General features: G+C 55.8%; 2 protein-coding genes across 4 annotated transcripts; one reads left to right on the top strand and one right to left on the bottom strand.

Moving 5' to 3' along the window:
- The first annotated feature begins 6 nt into the window (after positions 1 to 6).
- Positions 7 to 5,167, top strand: MMP15 (matrix metallopeptidase 15). Of its 2 annotated transcripts, XM_041458891.1 has the most exons (11): positions 18 to 33; positions 184 to 234; positions 1,271 to 1,419; positions 1,673 to 1,795; positions 1,907 to 2,214; positions 2,451 to 2,612; positions 2,733 to 2,956; positions 3,060 to 3,198; positions 3,439 to 3,589; positions 3,704 to 3,819; positions 4,073 to 5,167. In XM_041458891.1, exons 3-11 carry the CDS (start codon positions 1,316 to 1,318, stop codon positions 4,507 to 4,509), a joined length of 1,764 nt encoding a protein of 587 aa, XP_041314825.1. In that variant the 5' UTR covers positions 18 to 33; positions 184 to 234; positions 1,271 to 1,315; the 3' UTR covers positions 4,510 to 5,167. The 2 variants fall into 2 exon arrangements, with proteins under 2 accessions (XP_041314826.1, XP_041314825.1); XM_041458892.1 differs by lacking the exon at positions 184 to 234 and having other exon boundaries at positions 7 to 75.
- A 6,394-nt stretch (positions 5,168 to 11,561) lies between these two features.
- On the bottom strand, positions 11,562 to 17,985 carry CFAP20 (cilia and flagella associated protein 20). Of its 2 annotated transcripts, XM_041458953.1 has the most exons (6): positions 17,809 to 17,985; positions 15,688 to 15,767; positions 14,501 to 14,612; positions 13,974 to 14,162; positions 12,761 to 12,871; positions 11,562 to 11,854 (listed from the first exon to the last, which is right to left on the bottom strand). In XM_041458953.1, exons 1-6 carry the CDS (start codon positions 17,890 to 17,892, stop codon positions 11,849 to 11,851), a joined length of 582 nt encoding a protein of 193 aa, XP_041314887.1. In that variant the 5' UTR covers positions 17,893 to 17,985; the 3' UTR covers positions 11,562 to 11,848. The 2 variants fall into 2 exon arrangements, with proteins under 2 accessions (XP_041314887.1, XP_041314886.1); XM_041458952.1 differs by lacking the exon at positions 11,562 to 11,854 and having other exon boundaries at positions 12,752 to 12,871.
- Between the last annotated feature and the right edge of the window lie 3,293 nt (positions 17,986 to 21,278).

Below are 21,278 nucleotides of genomic sequence, written 5' to 3'. Positions count from 1 at the left end.
GGCGGGCCCCTCCCGCCGCTCGTGGTGCTGCTGGTGCTGCTGGCGGGGGCGGCGGGCGAGGAGATCAACGCCGAGGTGAGCCACGGGCCGGGCTCCGCGCCCCCGGCCGCCGCACCGACACCTGCGGGCCCGCCGCACCGCCCGCCGGTGCAGGTGCAGGCGGGGAACGTCCCGCCGCTCGTGGTGCTGCTGGTGCTGCTGGCGGGGGCGGCGGGCGAGGAGATCAACGCCGAGGTGAGCCACGGGCCGGGCTCCGCGCCCCCGGCCGCCGCACCGACACCTGCGGGCCCGCCGCACCGCCCGCCGGTGCAGGTGCAGGCGGGGAACGGCGGCGTGGGGTGCAGGTCGCCCCCGGGGGTGGCGGGCAGCGGGCGCGGGGTGTGGGGAGGAAGCGCTTTGTGCCCGGCGGGGGAGGGGGTGAAAGGGCTTTTGATAAAGGGTCTGCTCCACCACCCTGCCGGGGGAAGGGGAGTGGAGGTAGAAGAATGTAATGGGTTTAATGTTTTTAGCAATTAAAATGTTAAGGCATTTTTGGAAAAAAAGAAAAAGTGATAGGAAAAGAATTGGGATAGGAAAAGGATTGAAGAACCTGGAGAAAAAGACTTGGAAAAGGAAAAAGACTTGGAAGAGCAGTAAGACTTGGAAAAGGAAAAAGAATTGGAAGGAATTTAGGAAAAAAGCCTTAAAGATTAAAAGGAAAACCCCCCTAATTTGGAAAATATAAATGAAAACTAAGGGGGGGGGAAGTTACAAAAGAGTAATAATAAAGATAAAAATAAAATGCAATTAAAGCAGACAAGAGGAGGCGGAGGCTGGGGCAGGAAGGAAGAGCCCTGGCGCGCCCCAGCACCCTCCTGCCCCCTGCCCTGGGGCTGCAGCCCCGCAGGACAGAAGCCCCTTTGTGGGTGCAGGCCGGGGTGGGGGTCCCAGGCTTCACATCCCGGAGCAGCTCCCAGGGGACGCCTCCGGAGGAGGACAGGGACAGGCAGCCTGCAGGCAGCCTGGCCCCCTGCCAGCTGCCTGGTCCCTGGAGTCAGGCCATCCGGCAGCAGCCCCCCGAGATCAGCAGCTCCCCCACCTTGCAGGGCAGGGACCCTGTGCCCTGCTGCCTGCTCGGGGGTGGCATTTGCCGCTGCCAGCTGGCACCGACCACCCCTGTGCAGGGACACTGGGGTGCAGTCAGGCAGGGATCCTTCCCCAGCGGGTGTCGGGGAGCTCTGTCCCGCCGTGGGGCTGCTCCGTGCCGGGCTGATGCGGCTCTCGTGGCCAGGCATGGCTGCGGCTCTACGGGTACCTGCCGCAGCCCAGCCGCCGGATGTCCACCATGCGCTCGGCTCAGACCTTCTCCGCGGCGCTCGCGGAGATGCAGAAGTTCTATGGCATCACCGTCACCGGCGTCCTGGACGAGGAGACCAAGGCGTGAGTTTCTCCATTGTTCTCTTGCTCAAGCAGATGGCAGCTCTGCTCTCAGGCTTTGTGGTTTTCTCTGACAGCCTCAGGGCTCTGCCGGCACCTGGAAAAGTGGGTGCTGTCCCCCTTGGGAGCTGCTTCTCCCCTTTTGGGGGCTGCACCTCTGTAGCCAGGATAGCGTCCCTGCTGTCTGTGGGTGCTGTAACCCCTCGGGGACATTGGCTGTGCTGGGCTGAGCCCTGGCCTGGTGTCCTCCTGGCAGGTGGATGAAACGTCCCCGCTGTGGGGTCCCGGATCAGTTTGGAGCACGGATGAAGTCCAACATGCGTCGGAAGCGGTACGCGCTGACAGGGCGGCGCTGGAGCCAGAGCCACCTCACCTTCAGGTACCCAACAGTGCCAGGGATTCCCTCCCCCCGGCCCATGGAGAGAGCCATGGATCCCCTCAGGGAACGAGTGCTGCTCCAGGCCTTCCCTAGTGAATTCTGTATCCCCAGCATCCAAAACTACACGGAGAAGCTGGGTCGGTACCACTCACACGAGGCTGTCCGACGAGCTTTCCGGGTGTGGGAGCAAGCCACGCCGCTGGTTTTCCGGGAGGTGGCCTACGAGGACATCCGGCAGAAGAGGAAGAAGGAGGCTGACATCATGGTGCTCTTTGCCTCTGGATTCCATGGAGACAGCTCTCCCTTTGATGGCCTTGGGGGATTTTTGGCTCATGCCTATTTTCCTGGCCCCGGAATGGGGGGGGACACGCATTTCGACTTGGATGAGCCCTGGACGCTGGAGAATGCGGATGTGTCTGGTGAGTTGGGGGCCAAGGAGGTGGTAAAGGTGACCAGAGGAGCCTGGTGGCCGCCTGGGCTGAAGGAGGGGTGGCGGGGGGGTTGAGCTGGTGTGGACAGGAACGGCAGGGAGAGAACCATGGATGATGCAGGCCGACCCCACTGGAGCACCCCTATTGCAGGGTGCTGGGTTCAGGGATCTACTTCATGTGTCATGTTCTCCACCCCCTCTTGCTGATGGTGCCTCTCCATACAGGGAACAACCTTTTCCTGGTGGCCGTGCACGAGCTGGGGCACTCGCTGGGCTTGGAGCACTCCAGCAACCCCAGTGCTATCATGGCGCCCTTCTACCAGTGGATGGACACGGAGAACTTCCAGCTGCCTGAGGATGACCTCAAGGGCATCCAGCAGCTCTACGGTGAGGGGCGGTTGGGGGATCATCCCAGAGGTGGGGTTCTGGGCATGTGTGTGGGGAAACCGAGGTACAGGTGCTGTTGGTCTGCATCACCACATCCCTTCTCTCACCTGACTGATCCAGGTACCGCAGATGGGCACCCTCAGCCCACCAAGCCTTTGCCCACCGTGACACCCCGGAGACCTGGCAGGCCAGACCAGAGACCCCCTAAACCTCCCCCTCCGGGGAAACCAGAGCGACCACCGAAACCTGGCAGCCCAGACCGACCTGACCAGTATGGCCCTGACATCTGCGATGGGGACTTCGACACGGTGGCGGTGCTGCGTGGGGAGATGTTTGTATTCAAGGTACCTGCCCCAACCCCCTCCTGCCTCTTCCCTGGGGATGTAGTGGGTCTGATTGTGTCCCTGTGTCCTCCCCATCCTCTGCCAACACCCTGTTTCTTTCCAGGGCCGGTGGTTCTGGAGGGTCCGGCACAACCGGGTGCTGGACAACTACCCCATGCCCATCGGACACTTCTGGCGGGGCCTCCCTGGGGACATTGATGCTGCCTATGAGAGGCATGACGGGAAGTTCGTCTTCTTTAAAGGTGAGCAGGGAAGCTGGATGGGAGGGCTGAGGTGGAAGCAAGACCCCAGTGTCCCCCACAAAGCTCTTGAGAGCTGGTTGGCTTCATCTCATCCTGACCCACCTCCCCAGCCACAGCTGCTGTGTGATCCCAAGGGGTTGGAGTGGCCACAGGCATCTACCACTATTCCTATCCATTTGTGCACCACCACAGCAGCTGGGCAGGATCTTCTCATCCCCCTTCTCCAACTCTTTCCTCTAGGTGACCGGTACTGGCTCTTCCGAGAAGCCAACCTGGAGCCTGGGTACCCACAGCCCCTGGTCACCTATGGGCAGGGCATCCCCTATGACAGTATTGACACGGCCGTCTGGTGGGAACCCACGGGACACACCTTCTTCTTCCGTGGGGACAGGTGAGTGTCTGTGAGATTCTCCCTGCTCTGCTGCCTCCTGGCCCCTGTCAGGGGAAGAACGTTGGGCAGTGGGGACCCCTGTGCTCGTCACTTACTCCCCACCTCCCTCCCCAGATACTGGCGCTTTAATGAGGACACTCGCTCGGTGGACCCTGGGTACCCAAAGCCCATCTCTGTTTGGGTGGGCATCCCTCCCTCGCCCAAGGGAGCCTTCCTCAGCCCAGATGCCTGTAAGTAGAGGAGGAGAGGGGTGGGTGGTGATGGTGGTGGGGGGCGGGTCTTGGGGATGAGATTATCCCTCTGATAGCCTGGCCACGTGGGATGGGCCTGGGGAGAGTGTGTGGGAGTCAGCGGTGAATCCCTTTCTGAAGGGTTTCACCAGTCATGGAGCAAAACCTGTCTTGGGCATCTGCAGGGGTGCCCAGGTTCTGCAGTGTCCTGTGCCCACCCACTTACCCCTTGTGTCCACCTTCTCTCCCCCAGCCTCCACCTACTTCTACAGAGGCACAAAGTACTGGAAGTTCGACAATGAGCATCTCAAGACAGAGCCAGGCTATCCCAAATCCATCCTACGGGACTTCATGGGCTGTCACACGGAGCTGGTCCCAGACCCCAATCCCCGCTGGCCCGATGTGGACCGACCCCCCTTCAACCCTGATGGGGATGGGGGGACTGAAGGTGAGGAGGAGGAGGAGGAAGATGAGGATTACAACGAGGGAGATGGCCAGCCAGGCAGGGACGTGGACGTGGTGGTGCAGATCGATGAGTACACACGCACCATGAGCGTGGTCATGGTGCTGGTGCTGCTGGTGCTGCTGCTCTGCATCCTGGGCCTCATCTACGTCATCGTCCAGATGCAGAGGAAGGGGGCACCCCGAATGCTCTTGTACTGCAAGCGCTCCTTGCAGGAGTGGGTCTGACCTTGGCTCCCTCCCCCAACCGCCCCCACCACCATGGTGCTAAGATGGACCTGACACCCCCTCCCCTTGACCCTCACCACGGCCTCAGCCCCTCTACCCCATTGTTGCTTGATGGCTCCAGCCTCAGAAAAGGGGGGATGCCCAACCCCCCCAGCCCCTCCAGAGCAGCCGGGCTGGGACCGGGGATGGTTGTGGGGGGGCTGGAGGGCATCCAGGCCCTGCCTGCTCCCCAGTGCCTGTGCGTCCCCCTAGCCGTGACCCTCAGGCTGCCACCCATCACGTGCCTGCATCTGCCATGGGTCCCTGCAGGGTCCCTTCCTCCTGTGTGAGCCTGCTGCAGCTTGGGTGGTGAGTGGGCTGGGGGCTGCTCAGCAGTGCTGCGGGCTGGCAGGTCTCAGCCTCTGGCACCTGCAGTGGTGGGGAAGGGAGGGCTGAGCTCATGGCTGTGTTTCCTGTTGAACCACGGGGATACAGGGATGTGGTGCCTAAAGACAGCGTGAGTTGGGAGACGCCACCTCTGCAACCCTGCTGGGGCTCAGCTCAGTCTGGGCCCTGCTGCTGCCACTGTGGGATGAAGCCCTGGGGCACGTGGCCCTGTGGGCAGGGCAGTGGGCACAGCCACCTTGTATGTCCATTAAACGGGTCGGGTGTGTGGAGAGCTGTGGTGCCATCGTCCTTCCTGCTGTGTGGGTGCCCTGGGAGGGACTGGGCAAATTTTGTGGTTATGGGGCTTGTCTGGGGGGGTCACCCTGCATGGCACCCCCAGGGGACTGGGTACCATGCTAAGGGATGCAGGGAAGGGGCCAGCATGGCCAGTGATGTCCCTGCAGCAGTCCCTGCCCTGGGGCTGCCGCTTTAGGGGGCTCAGCTAAAGCAGCCCCCCCACCCCCACCAGTGGACAGAGCAGCCTTTCAGCAGCTCCCGTGGCAGTGACAAGGGCCTCGCTGGGAACACAGGGTGCCTTGTTCTCCCACAGCCAGCACTGCTCTTCTGCCCTGGGCAGCCACCTCCCTTCCCTGTGCAGGGGCCGGCAGCAGCTGGGGGACCCTCCTGGAGCCACTTCACAGGGTGCTTCAGCTCCCTGTCCCCACGCAGCCCTGCTGAGTTTCCTGGGGGGAAGGGGTGGCCATATCCTGTCTCACCACTGCTGTCTCGGCAGAGGAAGGCAAGAGGAGTCATGGCTGCTGCAGAGATCAGAGAAATAATCATGGGAGTGGGAAAGATTAGACTTTAGGGGTAGGAAGCTGGCTTTATCTGGGGAAAAATGTTGCTCAGCCATTAATAGGAAGAAAAACCAAACCACAGAGGCTGGTGATGTGATGATCGTAGGAGTGGCAGCTAGAGCCAGGTTTGTTCTGCAGGTGCAGCCTTGGGGTGGGCAGCAGAGGCCTAGCACCATTGCTGCACTGGTGGGGAGGCTGGTTGGGCTGTGCTGAGCAAGGGGGTTATGTGAACCTGGCCCATCCCTGTGGGGATGACCCTGTGGAATTGGGGAGCATCCCCGTGTGGGAATTGACTCCAGTCAGCATCTTTGCTTCCTCCAGCCTCCTCTGCAGCAGGACCAGGGCCTGCACCTGTGCCCTTTCTCTTTGTCCTGCGCACTTTGTCTTGGTGCACCCCTGACCTGCTCCCCTTGCCCTGGTGCTCCAGCTGCTCCTTTGTCCTCATCCCCTCCTGCCAGCCTGGGTGGGTGGGAGGGTTGCCCCACTTCATGGATGAGGATATGAAGACTTTGTGCTTCCCCCATCCTTCCCCCTCCCCAGGGCCCAGAGCTGCTGGCTCAGTTCCCAACTGCTACAACCACTTCCCAGCACTGAATTACCCTGAGCTGCCCAGCCACTCGTCAGCCACTAATTACTGTAAAAGGGAAGGACTGATGCTGGCTCTCGCCCCACTATTCTGGTGCTGGGGGGAACCCTGTGGCCTGAGTCACCCATCCCCTGCCCCAGCCTCCATCCCTACCCACACTGGGCAGCGATTTCTAGCCATGAGCTGATTCCCTGGAAAACACGTTTGGCTCAGACTCAGCACATCGCTGCAGCCAAGTGAGAAGTCAAAATCAGGAACAGAAAACCCCTGAGGAATTGGGGGGAGTGGGTGGAAAAAGATCTCCAAGTGGCTCAGGGCTGTTGTATTCCATCAGCCAAGCCTTGCTGGGTTGCATTCCTTGGCTTTTAACTTCTTTCAGTTCGGTTTTGACCATTTTGCCCAGATTTGTGCTCGTGTGGGTCTTCCCCAGAGCTGAGGGAGGACCCACAGCTCTGCTGAACTGGGAGCCCTGCCATGGGGCAGCCTGACACTCCAGCCTGTGCTGAACCAGGGCCAGACAGGCACCAGGAGCTGCCAAAAGCCATGAACCTGGCCAAAAGGCGAGGCAGGAGGAAAGCACGGCTGGGATTCACTCTCTCCACCCCTGCAGAGATTGCTCCAGAGGCCAGTGCAGATGCATTTCCCACGGCAGATGCATTTCCCACACTGGATGCACTTCCCACAGCAGATGCATTTCCGACAACAGATGTATTTCCCACGGCAGCAGTGTTTCCCTTCTCTCCTGGGGGTACAGAGGGCTCGATGGGGTGCAGGGCTGGGACCCCAAAGCCTGGTACCTGGAAAGATGCCTGGCTTGCAGGGAAAGGCAGAGCTGGACAAGGGTGCCCAGGGCCAGCTGCTTATGGTATCCCTTCCATGGCAGGGGAGGAACCTCCTGGCTGATTCAGGGTGGGAGAGGAGCTGGGAACAATTCCCCAGCGGGAATTAAGGATGCTGGGGGCAGAGGCCCAGGCCACCACGCTTGGTGAGCTGGGACACCACTTCCCAACCCCTCCCGCTTTTCCCCGGATGCTGCAGCAGAACTGGTGCCAGGAGCCCAGGGCCATCTGGAAACGCTCATGGACAGCAGTAAGGGACCTGCTGAAGACAAAGCCCAGCATGTCAGCGGCGCCCAGGCTCTGCCGGAGGCCCCTGCCCTGCACACACACCCACAGTAGGGTCAGCTCACCTCTGGCCCGCCGTGGGTGAGACCCCAGGAGGGCAGCAGGCACCTGCTGTACGGGACAGGGCTGGTGGGAGCATGGGGGAACGCATGCCTGGCTGAGCCTGGCCCTGGCAGGCACCGGACTGCCCTGCCAGGATCCACTCCCGCCTGGCAGCTCCCTGCTTCCCAAAAACAGGTTGGAGAGCCTGACCTGGAAAAGACCCTGGGAGCTCAGCGCCCTCCAGGCCCTGCTGTGCTGGGGTGGGTTTGAGGGGGAGATCAGGGCTGGCAAGGGCTCTCTGCCCATCTGGCACCATCTCAGGAGAATCCTCCTCTTCCTCTGCGAGCCAGGGCACGATGCCCTGTTCAGCACTGAGGAAAGGACCCGGAAAACACAGAGGAAGCCGGGCTCAGTGCAGAGGAAGAACTGGGGCTGGGATACAGCAAGCAGCGACCGGCCAGCTCAAGGTCGGAGGAAACAATGCTGGGGATGGAGGGAAGGGCTGCGGGGCCCTGGGAGGGGTTGAACCTGCTGCCTGTGCTCGCAGGAGGGGTTGAACCTGCTGCCTGTGCTGCAGGCAGGGCGGAGGCTCCGGGTGCTGCCCAGGAGGGGTCGGTGCCAGCACAGCCCCGCTGCGGGTGGGATGCACCCACCAACCGCGCTGAGCTCGGCTCGTGTGTGTGTGTGTGTGTGTGACTCATGCCCCTCTGCTCCCATCACACCCACCGGGCAGCCCCCAGCCTGCTGCCAGGGGTGCTGGGACTCCTCATCTCACAGAAAGTAATTTCTGGGGCTGCAGGGGCAACACGTGAAGTGATGGTGAAGCAGATGGGCTGCAGGTCTGCTTCAGCACAACTTGGCACCCATCTTCTTCTCACCTCTAGCAGCTCTTTCCCCACTGCATCGCAGGTTAGCTCTCAGGGTGCACAACTGCTCCCTTACCCAAATAAATCATGTTTGGGTGGTCCCATTTTGCAGCCTGCCAGTGGAAGCTCTCACCCCTCTCCTGCAGGCACTGGCAGGGCAGGAACATCAGCTCTCTCTGCATGCACAGTGGCCAAAGTCCCCAGTACCGTCACTCGGTTTTCCTGGGCGGTGGCCAGTGGTAAAACTCAAAATAAATATTTCCCTTGCCTCCAGCACTGCCTGCCCCACATTAGACAACAGCTGCAAAGGATTAACGTCGCCCTGGAGGTGTAATCCCTCTATAAAGATGACAACATTTGGCCCAAGACATCCAGGGAGATGCAGAATAGACAAGAAGCAGAGTTTGGCCCAGATTTTTTGATTCCTGCTTATCCCTCTGTCATAACAGCTCTGTGCTTCTTTGTCAGGACCTACTTGATAGGAAAGTGACAAAGTGCAAGGGGACAAATACAGGCAGGGACAGAAGCCTGTACCAATGTCCTGCCAGACAGTGTCTGCTGGGCTGGACACTCACACAGGATTCTTCTGCCCCAGCACCAGAGCAAATGGAGAAAGCTTTCCAGGAAAACCCCCTTGCCTGCTTGCCCTGCCAGCAGCTGCCACCTGCCCAGACAGAGCCACTGGAGCCTTGGGATGTCCCAGCCTTGGCTCTCACCACAGTGACTGCCAGCTGCTCCAGCCCAAGCCTGCTGCTGCTGGCCCAGCCCAGGGCAGGTCCCTCGCTCCGAGGAGCTGCAGCCTGTGCACTCAACATATTTCAGCACCCAAGCTTTCCAAAGGAAGCTTTGCCATTCAAGCAAAGCTCCCAGCACTGAGGTCCTGATTGAAGTGTCCAAGTGCAGAACCTTGCCCCAGCCAGTGGAAGACAAAGGTGAAAAGCTGGTGCAGAGAAGGAAAATTGATCTTTGGGCGGGCCCTGCTCTGCCCCGGGTTGAAACCAGGGCTCCCCACAAAGATTCTTTTCTCTCCCACTAAACATGAACTGCAACAAAGACTTATGCAGGAAGGAAGGAGCAGGCCACCCACAGAAAGGCAAATGACAAGATATTTGAGATCTTTTCTCCACAGGCTGCCTACACTGAACTGGGACTCCCCTCTGCCCACCCCTCCTACCCAGCTGGGGCTGCCCCAGGAGCAGGCAGGCAATAACCATCCATGACTCCCACCTCTGCCTCCCCTCCTTCCTGCATTCCTCCTCTTTCCATATAGGAGGACGTTGCATCCCAGCCACATTAAAAGCCATAACCAAAGGAGTAAGAAGCTGGGTGCTCCACCACAGGAGTTTTGCTTGTGTACATTTAGGAAAGGGCTGCTGACAGGATGTCTCTGACATTCTGGCCCATCTACCAGCAGCATCCTCTTTTCCCACAGGAGAGCATCCAACTCCACCCACCTTCAGCGAGATGGTTAAAGTTTTGATGGGAGAGAGGGATTAGAAGAGAAAGATTTTGGAAGCACTGTGTAAATCACCAAGCATCTGGCTGTAAAGGAAAGAGCCAGTATCCGATGATGCTCCACTTTGTGAAGCAAGTAAACAGGAAGATTCAGTATTTTGTTTCGTATTTAAAAATACACAGAAGGTCCATATGGATGTAAGGGTTTGTGGCTGGGAGTTTATTCCAGCAAATCCGCTGGCACAGCTCCTAGAGGTCGGGCAGGAGTTGGCAGCAGGGCCCATCTGATCTTTGCAGAGGCAGCCAGCTCGGGGCCCAGGGGAGCCCAGCCCCTCTTAATGCATTAGGGCCAGTCATTCAGGGTGAGTTCAGCTCTCAAGGACCAGGGGCAATTCCAGCACAGGTCCCAGCAGGGCAGGGAAAGGCAGCAGCAGCTCCTGCTGAGTGTTCAGCTGCCAAAGTCTGCCAAAAACACATGGTGTTGAGCAAGGCCTTGCGGGAAAGGATGCACATTTTACCCTCCTGGGGTCTGATGGATCTGCTCAGCAGCTCCCTCAGCTCTGGCAAGCTTTGCAAACATGGAGAAAGCCTCGCCATGGACTTCATTAAGGCCAACCCTTGGAACATGATCCAGTGCGATTCCACTTAACAGATCGAGTCCAGCCAAGCCTTGACATGTGTCAATGCAAGATGGATGGTGCTTTCTCATGTAGGCTTCCTTGTCTGGGCTCCTCAGAGCTACCAAGCTGTTCAGCTGCTAGAAGAATTGCAAAGGTCTTCTCCAGAAAGCCTTCTGCAGGTGCAATCCAGCCCCATGTGGCAGCACCTCCAGTTCAAAGCCCAGCAGCTCTAAAGGTGCAGGTGAGGCAGCTCTGTTACAGGGGTCTGGAGAGCTCTCCACAGAGGTGCAGAGAGAGAGTGCACAGACATGCCAAACCTTTAAACCAGGCAGGGTCTCAGTGGTCAGGATTAAACCCAGAATCTAAGGCAGATGTCCCCCAGCAGGCTCTCCTGCTCCTGGGAGCAGTAACAGAAGTGAAGTCTTCCCCATTCACTACACAGCCCAGGGAAGGATCAGTGCCAGCCTTTGGTACCTGCCCTCCAGAGTACCAATGGAGGGCTTGGCCCCAGGCAGGAAAGGCATCATCTATTCCCTTACTGATGGAGTCTCTGGCCTCCCCTTCACAAGCCTTTCTACAACAAAGGCAGATTGGTTTGAGGCAGGGAAGGGCAGCTTCAGCACAGGAAAAGACTTCCGCTCCTGTTCTGCTGCTTTGCTGAACCTCCCCTGGGGAAAGGGACAATCTGGCAGCTGGAAGGCTATTGTGTGCCTCGTGCTGCTAAAGGCTTGGCTGAGAGCTGGAGTGAGTTGGTAACTACACAGCCAACAAAACCGTGCCCTAGCAGGCAGGTAAGCCTAATTTGTCACTGCTGGGGAAAATGGCTTCAAGAAAAAAGGGAATGAAAAACCCATTTTCATGAACAGCATGAGTTTTTGTCATAGTACCACAAACTTCATGGATTGGAGACAGTTTCTGTCTTCTCTGTGGAAACTCACTAATTTTCCTATTTAAAGGAAACTCACAAATTTTCCTTTAAGGGATAGCCTGTGCTATCCCTTAAACAGTGAGGGTGCTGATCAAAGTCAAGTTCAGAGGCAAATTCTAACATCTGGGTTCTCAAAGAAATTCTCTGGCACTTTGTGAAGCACTAAAAAGTTAGGGATCCATCAAAGCAGGAAGAAGACAGAAGCAGATTTACAGAGCCAAATGTTTAATAACTTTTCAAGAACAAGTATTACATCCATATTTAGAGCATATATAAGAGATGGAAACAAGGAAATAAAAAATAAAATTACTAATTTCAAGAGGATACACTTAACTCCACAATTCCTGCTGAATCCCTTCTTTGGAGGCACAGTGGCCACTTTGAGCAAGACAAGACTGGGTACCAGGCCACCTGCAGAGTTTAGGCTCAGCACTTTAGGAACAGCCAGGAAAACTCTGTACAATTTGCACGCCAACATCTCTTCCCAACGTGATGTTATTGCTGGACAGAGCAGGGAGAAGAAAGGAGACACTTAAAAGACTTGGCAGCACAAGACAACAGTACTGGGAGGGCTCCAAGCACTCCCCTGACACCCAGACACGTCTGTGAGGCTGCTACAGCCCGGAGGGCAGTGACAGGTTCCCCAGAGGTGTTACCTACAGTTAACACTGCCTTCTACCTCCCACTACCATCAGCCCCCAATATCCTCCCTCAGCAGCTTGAAACTTTGCCCAGGAATCCTCTTTGCTAAAAGAAGTGTCTGCATTGGGACAGGTTGGCCCTGGCAAAGAAGATGCTGCTTCACAAGCCTCAAAACTGCTGCATGTTGCTCAAGATCTCTCAATATGCCAGCATGTTCACTCCTCTCCCATCACTGCAGGAGCAGAGCTTGGCATTCCCTCCTGAGGGCAGCCATGGTGTCTCCTTCCCCCCTCACGGCACTACCGTCTGCACTGGGCGGGGAAAAGATCCGAGGGGACTCATTTTGGGCTAGAGGGACACAAACAGAATCTCTCCTGGAAGACAAATGTGGAGCTGCAGCTGCTCTGAAGAGCAAACTTGCTGAGCTGAGTCATGGACGAAAGCTCTGGAGAGATGCCGGGAGGCTGCAACTGCCCAGAGTCCTTCAACACAACCAGGGAGGACACGGGGAGCAGCTGAACAGCTCACCCTGCTCCTAGATGGGAATGACAATTTCCATGTGTTTTGGCAGGAAAGCTACACAACAAGGCACCCCAGACAGACTGCTCACCCTGGCAACAGAGAGGGTGCTCCCTGGCTGGTGGCCAAGGCTGGCAAGAGCTCTGCTGCCAGAAGAAACTCCGGGTTGCAAAGGCAGCAGGAGGAGGCAGAGGAATGCTAGTCTGGCTCACTGCTCTCCCACCCTCCTTCCCACATCTAGCTCACCTTGGCCTTGCTCTGGACAGGCAGATACAGCTTGAACTCAGCTGGGAGCTCATCCTCTGAGTACAGCCGGTCAGAGAAATACACCCGTCGGATGCGACAGTTGGCGTGGATCTGAGAGTCAAAACAAAGAGTTAGTCCATTTTCCACATGCTCTTTCCACATCCAGCTTTGGTGTCACGCTGCAACATGGATTCTTTGGCTCGGCAGCTGGAAATCTATCTCACTGTCTTGCTTTTTTGAATCTGACAGGGCATCAGAGAAATGTTGGTCTGTTCCCTCTGCTTTGCATTTGCATCCGTCTCCAGGTATGAACACTCAGAAGATTTGGCCGAGCTCTGGTATCTCTGCCAACTGTCTTAGTTGCTAAGGGGATTCTCTGCTGTGAGGCGACCTCTGCTTTGCTGGTATCAGCACTTGCCAGAACACCCACAGCTTCAGCCTGCTGCATTTTTAACACACCCACTTCAGGGCCTCCCTGAGGTCAGGAATGAGCCTGTCCAGCCTGTGCTGCCTCCACTATCAGCTGGCAGCAAAGTACTTGGTCTGGTCCCCCTCGTGAGTATGTGAGAAGGCAGACAATTCTCAGCTGACTGCCTGCACTTCAGGGTAATCCTGCAAGGAACTGCAGCATTCCCCTCACATTAAGGAACAGGCACGCTTCACACACAGACATTCCTCAAAATAACACACACCACTGGACACTGTGAACATGACTCCCTAGCATATGGAACAAGTTCCATGTCCTCAGCAGGAACAAACACTGCATCAGCTCTGTTACAGGGACTCAGTGAAAGCAGTGCCACTCCACTACTACTAGGAAATAAGCTTGACCAGGGTGATGAATGATGGTCTGTACACTGTGGGTCTTTCCCATCCAGGTTCCCATTTAGCCAATCATTGTCCAGTCTATCTGGACAGTAAGGCAACACACAGCTAATTCCCAGCAGAGCTCCACCTTCAGGGCATGCCACAGGGAACTGCAACTCTCACCCTAACCACAGACAGCCAGAGAAATAAGAGGGAAATGGGCTCCTTCATCCCAGTCTAGTCAAGTTAGGTGAGGCCTCAGTCAGGCCTTTGCTCGCCTTCCACAGTGCTCTGCAAAGAGCAGCGCTGGCAAAGGAACCACACAGGGCTAAAACCAGATTCCCATCCTGCCTTCCCAGCGACCAGGAACATCAGCAGCCATTGGTCTCCCAGGGCAGCTTCTCACCTGCACTCTCAGGGTCTCGATGTAGTTGGTGCCGTAGGCGCGGCGCGTGAAGTCGGACAGGTTGAACTGGATCTGGTTCCAGCCGTCGTCCAGCCGCATGGGCATGGTGCAGATGAAGGGCTTCACCCGCGTCGTGCTCTGGTAGTTGCTTGCCCGGAAACGCCGACGGACATTCTTGTCATCCAGCACCTGGGCAAGGAAGGCAGGCTGCTCAGCCAGGCGCCAGGCCTCGACTCCCCAGGACAGCGCTACCCGTCTCCAAGAGGGCTCTCTACTCCCACCCCTCCGTTCCACAGCAGAAGTCATTTTAACACAGGAAACAGACCCACTTTCAGGAATAGCAACAATGTGCTTGTGAGCTGACTGATGCCCCCATACCAGAAGACCTGACACACCACATGGCCAAGAAAGCAAAACTGTTTTGGGGATCACTCACTGCCTGGGACAAGTTCCAACACAAGACTGCAGGCTCTCTGGCGCCTTCCTCAGTGGTCCCTGGAGGGGCCTCCCCACTGCACACTCCTCACCTGCACTTCAAAAGTGAAGTATTTTTTCAGGTTCTTGATGATCATCACTAGGAAAGGTAGTTTGATGCCCAGGGTCTTCTTTGGGTCAGCAGGGCACGTGATGTACGTGGTACTGAGAAGTGAGAGAAAAACACTTTAGGATCTCACACAGCACCAAGTGCGCAGCCCAAGGTAACCCAAGTCTCTCCCTTGGCCCAATGCAGCCTTGGAGGATGGGCAGAAATGGGTAACTGTGACCATAAGATCTCAGCAACAACCAGGGCTTCCTGTAACAGGAGGGGGAGTTTCAGAGGTAGCTGCAGGCAAAAAAAAGATAAAAGGCACAAAGAATACGTCTCAAATTGCACTTTTCTCACCCAGGGCATGAAACACCTTCCTGGACAGCTTCACCTCCCCAGTTTCAAGGCCATGTCAACACTGTTTCTTAACACAACCTCCTCCCACCCTTGACTGAACAGGTAGAGCCCTCCAGATCATGGCAGAGGCACTGTGTGCTCTATACGGCTGGGAAAACAGAGCTTGTGAGCCCTAGAAGTACACGTCACGCCTGGCAAGTTTTGTATCAACACTTCTTGGAGGAAGAGAAGCACTGGCTCAGTCGGTCTGCAGGAGAGGAGTCTCCACTGCCCTTATAAGGAGCGCCCTGCTCTGAATCACTCCTGGAGAAGCCTTGGAGACTCAGAGCCTGCTCATGGAGCTGGCGTCCGTCTCCCGGGGCGATGGAGAAGAGGTTGCTAAGAGAAGCTCCATAAGCAACTCCCCTCATAAATCTCCCTCCGATCTTCCTGCTGTAGAGAGAGCAGCTGTCACGTGAGGAGAACAGGCCCAAGACAATAGAAGAGACAGCAGACAGTGCTGCTTTTTCAGTAACTGGCAGTGCTGACTGAGGCTGGGTATTAAATACCACTTTTTTTGCCTTCAAGTGATGGAAGAATAATGGGATTTTATTTTTTATCCCTTAGCCCCACTGAGGATGAGAGTGAGAGCTCTACAAGCACATCCAGGGAAAGGCACAGCACACTGCCACAGAGGAGTATCAGTGATACCAGATTCTTCAATTTATTGACAAAGACATTGCCAACACATTGCTGTAGTTTGAAGATGATGTCTGCTGGGCACTGCCATCTTTCACTCTGCTTCAGGGCAGAGTTCTACTCCCCCAGAACAGCAGAAGAGGCTTCTCCTACCTGACATTTGTTCCTTCAATCTCCAGCACCAGTGACTGAATGTCATTGTCCGTGATTCGCTTGATGTGGCCATTGCGCACCTGGAACAGAAGTGGGGCAGACAGCACAGACGTTACTTGAGAGGGGAAAAAGAGGCACACACAGCTCCATTAAGAGAAGGAATAAAACCCCAGGAGGACCATTCACATTCACTTGGCTCCTACTCTCCTGGACCTTGCTGTTTCCAAAGCTTTGATCATTGCCCCAGAGTGCCAGCAAGAGTTTATGGCCCAGCACGCTGCACATACACCGAGTGCAAGACTTCCATCTATCAAAATATGCTGCAGTGAACACAAGGGACTCAAGCCTCATATCAGAAGCCCAAATAAACAAACATAAAAGAGTCAAACTTGAGTGCTATAAGGGGTAAAAACAAGGACAAGCAATACAGGGGAGCCACCAGCCAGCCACTGGTCACCAAGGGGACTTGGTCTGTGCTGCTGGGCACGGCTGATTGCCTCTGGGGAAGGGCTCACACACTCAGGCACACTCTTGCACACCCACACACACACTCTCTCCACCGGCACAAGCAGTGCACATCCTACTAAGGCCAAAAAATATATATATGAGTTTTCCCCATGTCACAAAAGCTTGAGATATTCCCTGAGATCTAAAAAAAAGCAGAAATCACAGCCTGCTGGTTCTTTTTGCAAAGATATAAAAGTCTACATCAGGACAGCTATGAACCCAGTAATCTCAGACGTGCACCTAGGACACAGGAGAATGTCAAATACTGTTTCCAGTTCTCACCAAAATGCCAGGGGCATTTCATGCACTGCTGAAGAGAGCACGGCAATCCTCACAACAAGCACACCCAGGCTGGCCATGCTTCATGCAAGAGAGACTATTGCAAGATTATTGCAGCTGAAAGGACCACTGCTGACATCCACCCTGCAAGCAGAGCTCCTGCTCCCACTCATGGGCCACACAATCATAACAGCATCACCCTGCACAGGACAATTCATGTGGGAAGGTGCCTCCAGAGGTCTCCAGGCCAACCTCAGCCTCTAAGCAGGATCAGCACAGCCTGCTTATGGCTTATCCAGTCTGACAGCACACTACATCCCTTTGTCTAAGAGTCTTTAATGCGTCCCGTCCTTGCACCATCCAAAGAAGCTGTTGATCCTTTTTTAAAGTCACAAATATTTGTGCAAAACACAAACACACACACAGGCTGTGTGAGGCATCCCAGCTCTTCACAGAACTACACAGGTACTCTACTGATGTGAAACAGGAGAGGTCTGTGCTTCCTGTCCCCCATCTCACAACTTGTAAATGCTCACACAAGCCCACTCAGGTCAAACATCACTGCTGTCTGAACTGCCGCAAAGGTTTTAGCTCCTGCTGAAACCACAAAAAATTCAGCTAAGGCTCATGCACAAGCGACCAAATACAAGTTGTGGCCTTGGTTCCAGAGGTCATAACAAGTATTCTGTGAATCACTAAACCATGGATGGTTTGTGACGGGCGAAGCAGCACAGCTCTACATCCCTAAACACCTTGAGGATGGCTCCTAGATACGAGACAGCCCGGAGAAGGCACGGAGCCCTGAGCAAAACCACTCTAAAAACTGACAGGAGGGAGAAACAAAGTGACGAGACATTCACAACTTCTACACCCACAAGCCGCCACACAGCCCAGCTCTCCATGCCTCTGGCGAGCCTGTTTGAAAGGCGGGTCCCTCACCGGGAGACCCCCACCTCCGGCCCCTCAGCGGCCACGGGGCCTTGGGCATCCCGCTGCCTACGGCCAGTGCTGGCCGCTCCTGCAGCTTCCCCACCGTGCCGCAGCTTCTGATGCCGGGCGAAGGCAGAAAATACAACAACACATTCCCCTCAGAAACACCCGAGGGGCCCGCTACCGGCCCCGGGGGCGTGCCGGTAACCAGTACCCGAGAGATCCCGGAATCCCGCTCCCGGGGTCCCGGTAACCCGGCCGCTGCAGCTCCGGCCCCGGCGGAGGCCGAGCGGCCCCACAGGTGTCCGGAGCGCCCCGGGGCTGCCCCGGGCCTGCCCCGGGAGGCTGAGCCGAGCGGCCGCACCGCTCGCCGGGCCGCGCCGCTGGCCGAGCCCGCCGCCTCACCTTCTTGTCCCAGATCTGGAGCGGTTTGCTGCCGATGCTGTAGAGCACCGAGAGGAAGCCGCTCTGGAAGGTGTTCTTGAACATGCCGGCGCCGGGCGGGCCGGGCCGCGCCGCGGCCGCCGCTCTGCCAGGACACGGCGGATCCCTCCGCGCCGCGCCGCCGCCGTCACCGAGGAACTACTTCGGGCGGCCCCGGATGCACTTCCTGGTGACGGTGTTGTGGGAGCGCTGCCACGGCAACCGCGGCTCCGGCCTCCGCCCTCCCTCGCTCTGCTGGAGCCGAGCCCGCTCCAAACCCTGCCCGGTCCCCTGATAATTCACGACCCTCAGTCCAAAGGGACGCCGTGGTTTGCTTTTCCCAAGGGTGCTTTTTGCCCGTGGGGTGTTTGTCAGCCTGGGCTCTGCTCGTTCCTCCCTGTGCTGGTTTTGCAGGACTGGAGCATTTGCTCCACTTTGTTGCTTCCTTTAGCTGCACTCATTCCTGGGTGCCCTTGGAGCCTCCTGGGTCCTCTTGCTGCTCTAAGCCAGGCAGGGATAACATACAGCCCCCTGGCAGTATTGGGATTTGATGTATGGATTTACAGGTGTGAGAATCTCTTTGAGAAGGGACAAGACCTTGGCACAGCTGAAGAGGCTTAACAGGAACAGCTTGGGCTAGAAATTACATTTCTAAACCGACATACATTTCTTCTGGCTGTAATAACAGCTGCTTACACCATCTATTTTCAGTGTACAGACACTAAACAGCATACAAATTACTATTCTGCACCAGCTTTATGGTTCCTCAGGTTAACTCCAGGCCTTTGTTGCTAACTAATGCTCCATTCAAATCCTAACAATGTTGTCTGCTAGGTGTGCTTGTCTCTCCCATGGGCTGCAAACGCTCCCTCACAGCACCTGGGTTAGCAGCACTTTCTTTCCTTTACAAACAAGTAGAGCACTCAAAAAGCAAGGCATTTGTTAGAAATTATCAGCTATATTTAGTCAGTGGGTTAGAGTACACTTTATATGGCAGGATGAAATAACTTGTTCCCTTAATCAGATGGTAGGAGACAACTGGGACAAATATCCAGCTGCCATTCCTGAACAGCCGGCTCATTCACACACTCTCCACTTACCACTTCAATGTCATGTTTTGCTGTACGCAGAAACAGGTTGTGGTTTCAAATTTTTCCTATTTCTCAATTAATTTTAACAAAATATAGTACCCATTGCCCTTCCTCCTTCTCCGGGCATGTGTGGGCAGAGACAGAGAGCCCTGTAAATCATTAACCCATATTAATAATCGAGGCTGGCATTTGGGAAGAGGTCTCTGAGAGATGTATTTCAGAGACTCACACCCTGATGTTATCCACCTGGAAGATCGGTAGGAAGATGTTGGTATGTTACCTCACCCCTGCTTCCAATTCCCAGGGTGTACAGGGATTGAATTTGGGGGAGCAGATGGAGGAAAAGGCCCATCCTAAGAAAATAATCTGGCCCAAGAAGTGAGCAGAGTGCCTGCTCCAGAAATAACTGTCCACTAAAGCATTTCCTTCCCTTCAGAATTCTCAGCAATCCGATGCCTTCAGAGGAATGAGATTTTCAGGAAGCTTCTGAAATGTTGCTCCTCTGAAGTGTCACATTGCTGCGTGCAGTTATGACACCAAAATGTAGCAGGTCTCTCCAGTATCACCAAGTCTGTGCTTGTCTTGGAGCACCTGGTCCAGGTTCATGGCCTGGGAAATCCTAACCCAGGCCATTGCCCTCTTGACTGAGGCTGGAGAGCAGATGGCCAGGGCTGGGCCAGCTCCAAGGACAGCACTTGGACCAATAAAAACAGCACCAGATTCAGTCAGTTCCTCTGTGAGCCAAAGGCCTTCACCACATGGCAAAACCAACAAAGTAATGAGTCCTGCAAGGACTGTGAGATCCTGGGATTCATCCAGATGACTCCAGCCAACTCTTCCAGCCTGGATTTTCCTACAGGAGCAGCACTGGGTGAAGTGCAGGTGTAATGGGAAAACCAAAAAGACAATTGGGCAGGAGATCCACAAGCACCACATGCAAGGAGAGGCAAAGCCCAAAAGTGGCTTTGGATGCTGAAGCAACCTGAAGGCTTTAGACCTCACACTGGCTGAACTCTGAGCAGTGCAGGAGGAAGAGGAGGAAGCTGGGCTGATGCTGAGCAAGGGATCAGAAGAGAGCAAGGGTGTAAACATCGGTGGGTGCAGAAGGAGGAAGTGCCAGCGTGTACTGGAGCAAGGTGGCAGAGAAAATCAAGGAAGGACACACTGCCTTGCAGGGACACCTATGCAATGGATGGAGCAGGGGCCAGAATGAAACTTTTTTGACTCCAGACAAACTGGAGACAAAGAAGAGTTTATTTCTGACAAACAACAGTTAAAAGAGTCACTGAGAGTGCTCTCTGGAGACAAGCTGTTAACTTGGAAAGGGTATGGGCTGCAACAGGCAGCAGGTGGCAATGGGGAACATGATCCAACAGCACCAGGAGATGGATAGATCCAAGCAGCACTGCTCGGATGTGCCACCTGCTGCAGGAACCTCAGCTCAGTGCATGCTCACAGTGCTGCTTCTGCCCAGTGTGACCTCAGGTGGGCTCTGCCCTGCTCTCACTGCTGGCCAGAGCTACACCCACCAAAAACAGTCTTGATGAATGTAGATGCCAGAGATCAGCAGAGTCCTGCCATACAACAGAGCTGCCATTAAACTGTTCCTTGGCAATGGACCATGCCCTGCCTTACAGCATGAGTAGGTTAAACTTACCTGATGCCCATGTCCACATCTGGGCCCACAGCAAATCTCCATGTGTGACACACCAGGACAGCGCATTCCCACACCTGTACCCATTACAGGCCTTGTGCAAGGACTCACTCGTGCAATTCCACTTTGGCCAATGCCCAGGGCTGGGTGAGAGCAGTGCTGAGTGGTTCTGTGCTTGGCAGGAGCCCATGGCTGAGCTCCCCTCCCTGGAAACCAGCAACAGGTCTCTCTTTCTCAGGCAAGAGCCTTGTCTCAGAGGTACCTGTTTCCCCAGGTAGCTTCAGTATAGGGGAAAACTGTGTAGGGAAAAACATATGGGCAATGAAGGAATGGGACAACACAAGAGAAGTGACCAGGTACAGTCATACAGAGTCCAGCGGGTGGCTTTTAGACAGAATTTCAAGCGGTTCATTAATACCTAAGACCAGAGCCCAGCTTGGCCAACAACCATTATTGCAGGTAGACTCTCCTGAGTACTGCCAGTGAAGGACCACATCTAAGAGGAGCTCCTGCAATGCAGTGGCCCTTGGGCAAGGCCCTCCAGGCAAGGACCTCCACAGCTTTGTGGTCATGGTGCTGGGGAGGAGGAGAGCCTGAGCCCAAGAAAGAGGAAGAGATGGGAGCTCTGGTGGTTCAGAGACAGAGCCATGCCCAAGCCCCCCCAAGGCTGGAAGAAACAGGTACCAGAATTAGCACTCAGGCCACCA

The sequence above is a fragment of the Pyrgilauda ruficollis genome, unplaced genomic scaffold, assembly GCF_017590135.1.
Source record: "Pyrgilauda ruficollis isolate IOZ18807 unplaced genomic scaffold, ASM1759013v1 scaffold13, whole genome shotgun sequence".
In the NCBI taxonomy this organism is placed as follows: domain Eukaryota; kingdom Metazoa; phylum Chordata; class Aves; order Passeriformes; family Passeridae; genus Pyrgilauda; species Pyrgilauda ruficollis.
This window is presented reverse-complemented; position numbering and strand designations above follow the sequence as displayed.

Excerpts from the sequence above, each read along its gene's own strand:
- CFAP20 (XM_041458952.1), bottom strand. The coding sequence starts at position 17,892 with ATGTTCAAGAACACCTTCCAGAGCGGCTTCCTCTCGGTGCTCTACAGC. Across the intron at positions 14,613-15,687 it reads ATTGAAGGAACAAATGTCAG|TACCACGTACATCACGTGCC; the intron begins GTAGGAGAAGCC and ends CTCACTTCTCAG. Across the intron at positions 14,163-14,500 it reads ACTTCACTTTTGAAGTGCAG|GTGCTGGATGACAAGAATGT; the intron begins GTGAGGAGTGTG and ends TTCCTTGCCCAG.
- MMP15 (XM_041458892.1), top strand. The coding sequence starts at position 1,316 with ATGTCCACCATGCGCTCGGCTCAGACCTTCTCCGCGGCGCTCGCGGAG. Across the intron at positions 3,590-3,703 it reads TTCTTCTTCCGTGGGGACAG|ATACTGGCGCTTTAATGAGG; the intron begins GTGAGTGTCTGT and ends CTCCCTCCCCAG. Across the intron at positions 3,820-4,072 it reads CTTCCTCAGCCCAGATGCCT|CCTCCACCTACTTCTACAGA; the intron begins GTAAGTAGAGGA and ends TCTCTCCCCCAG.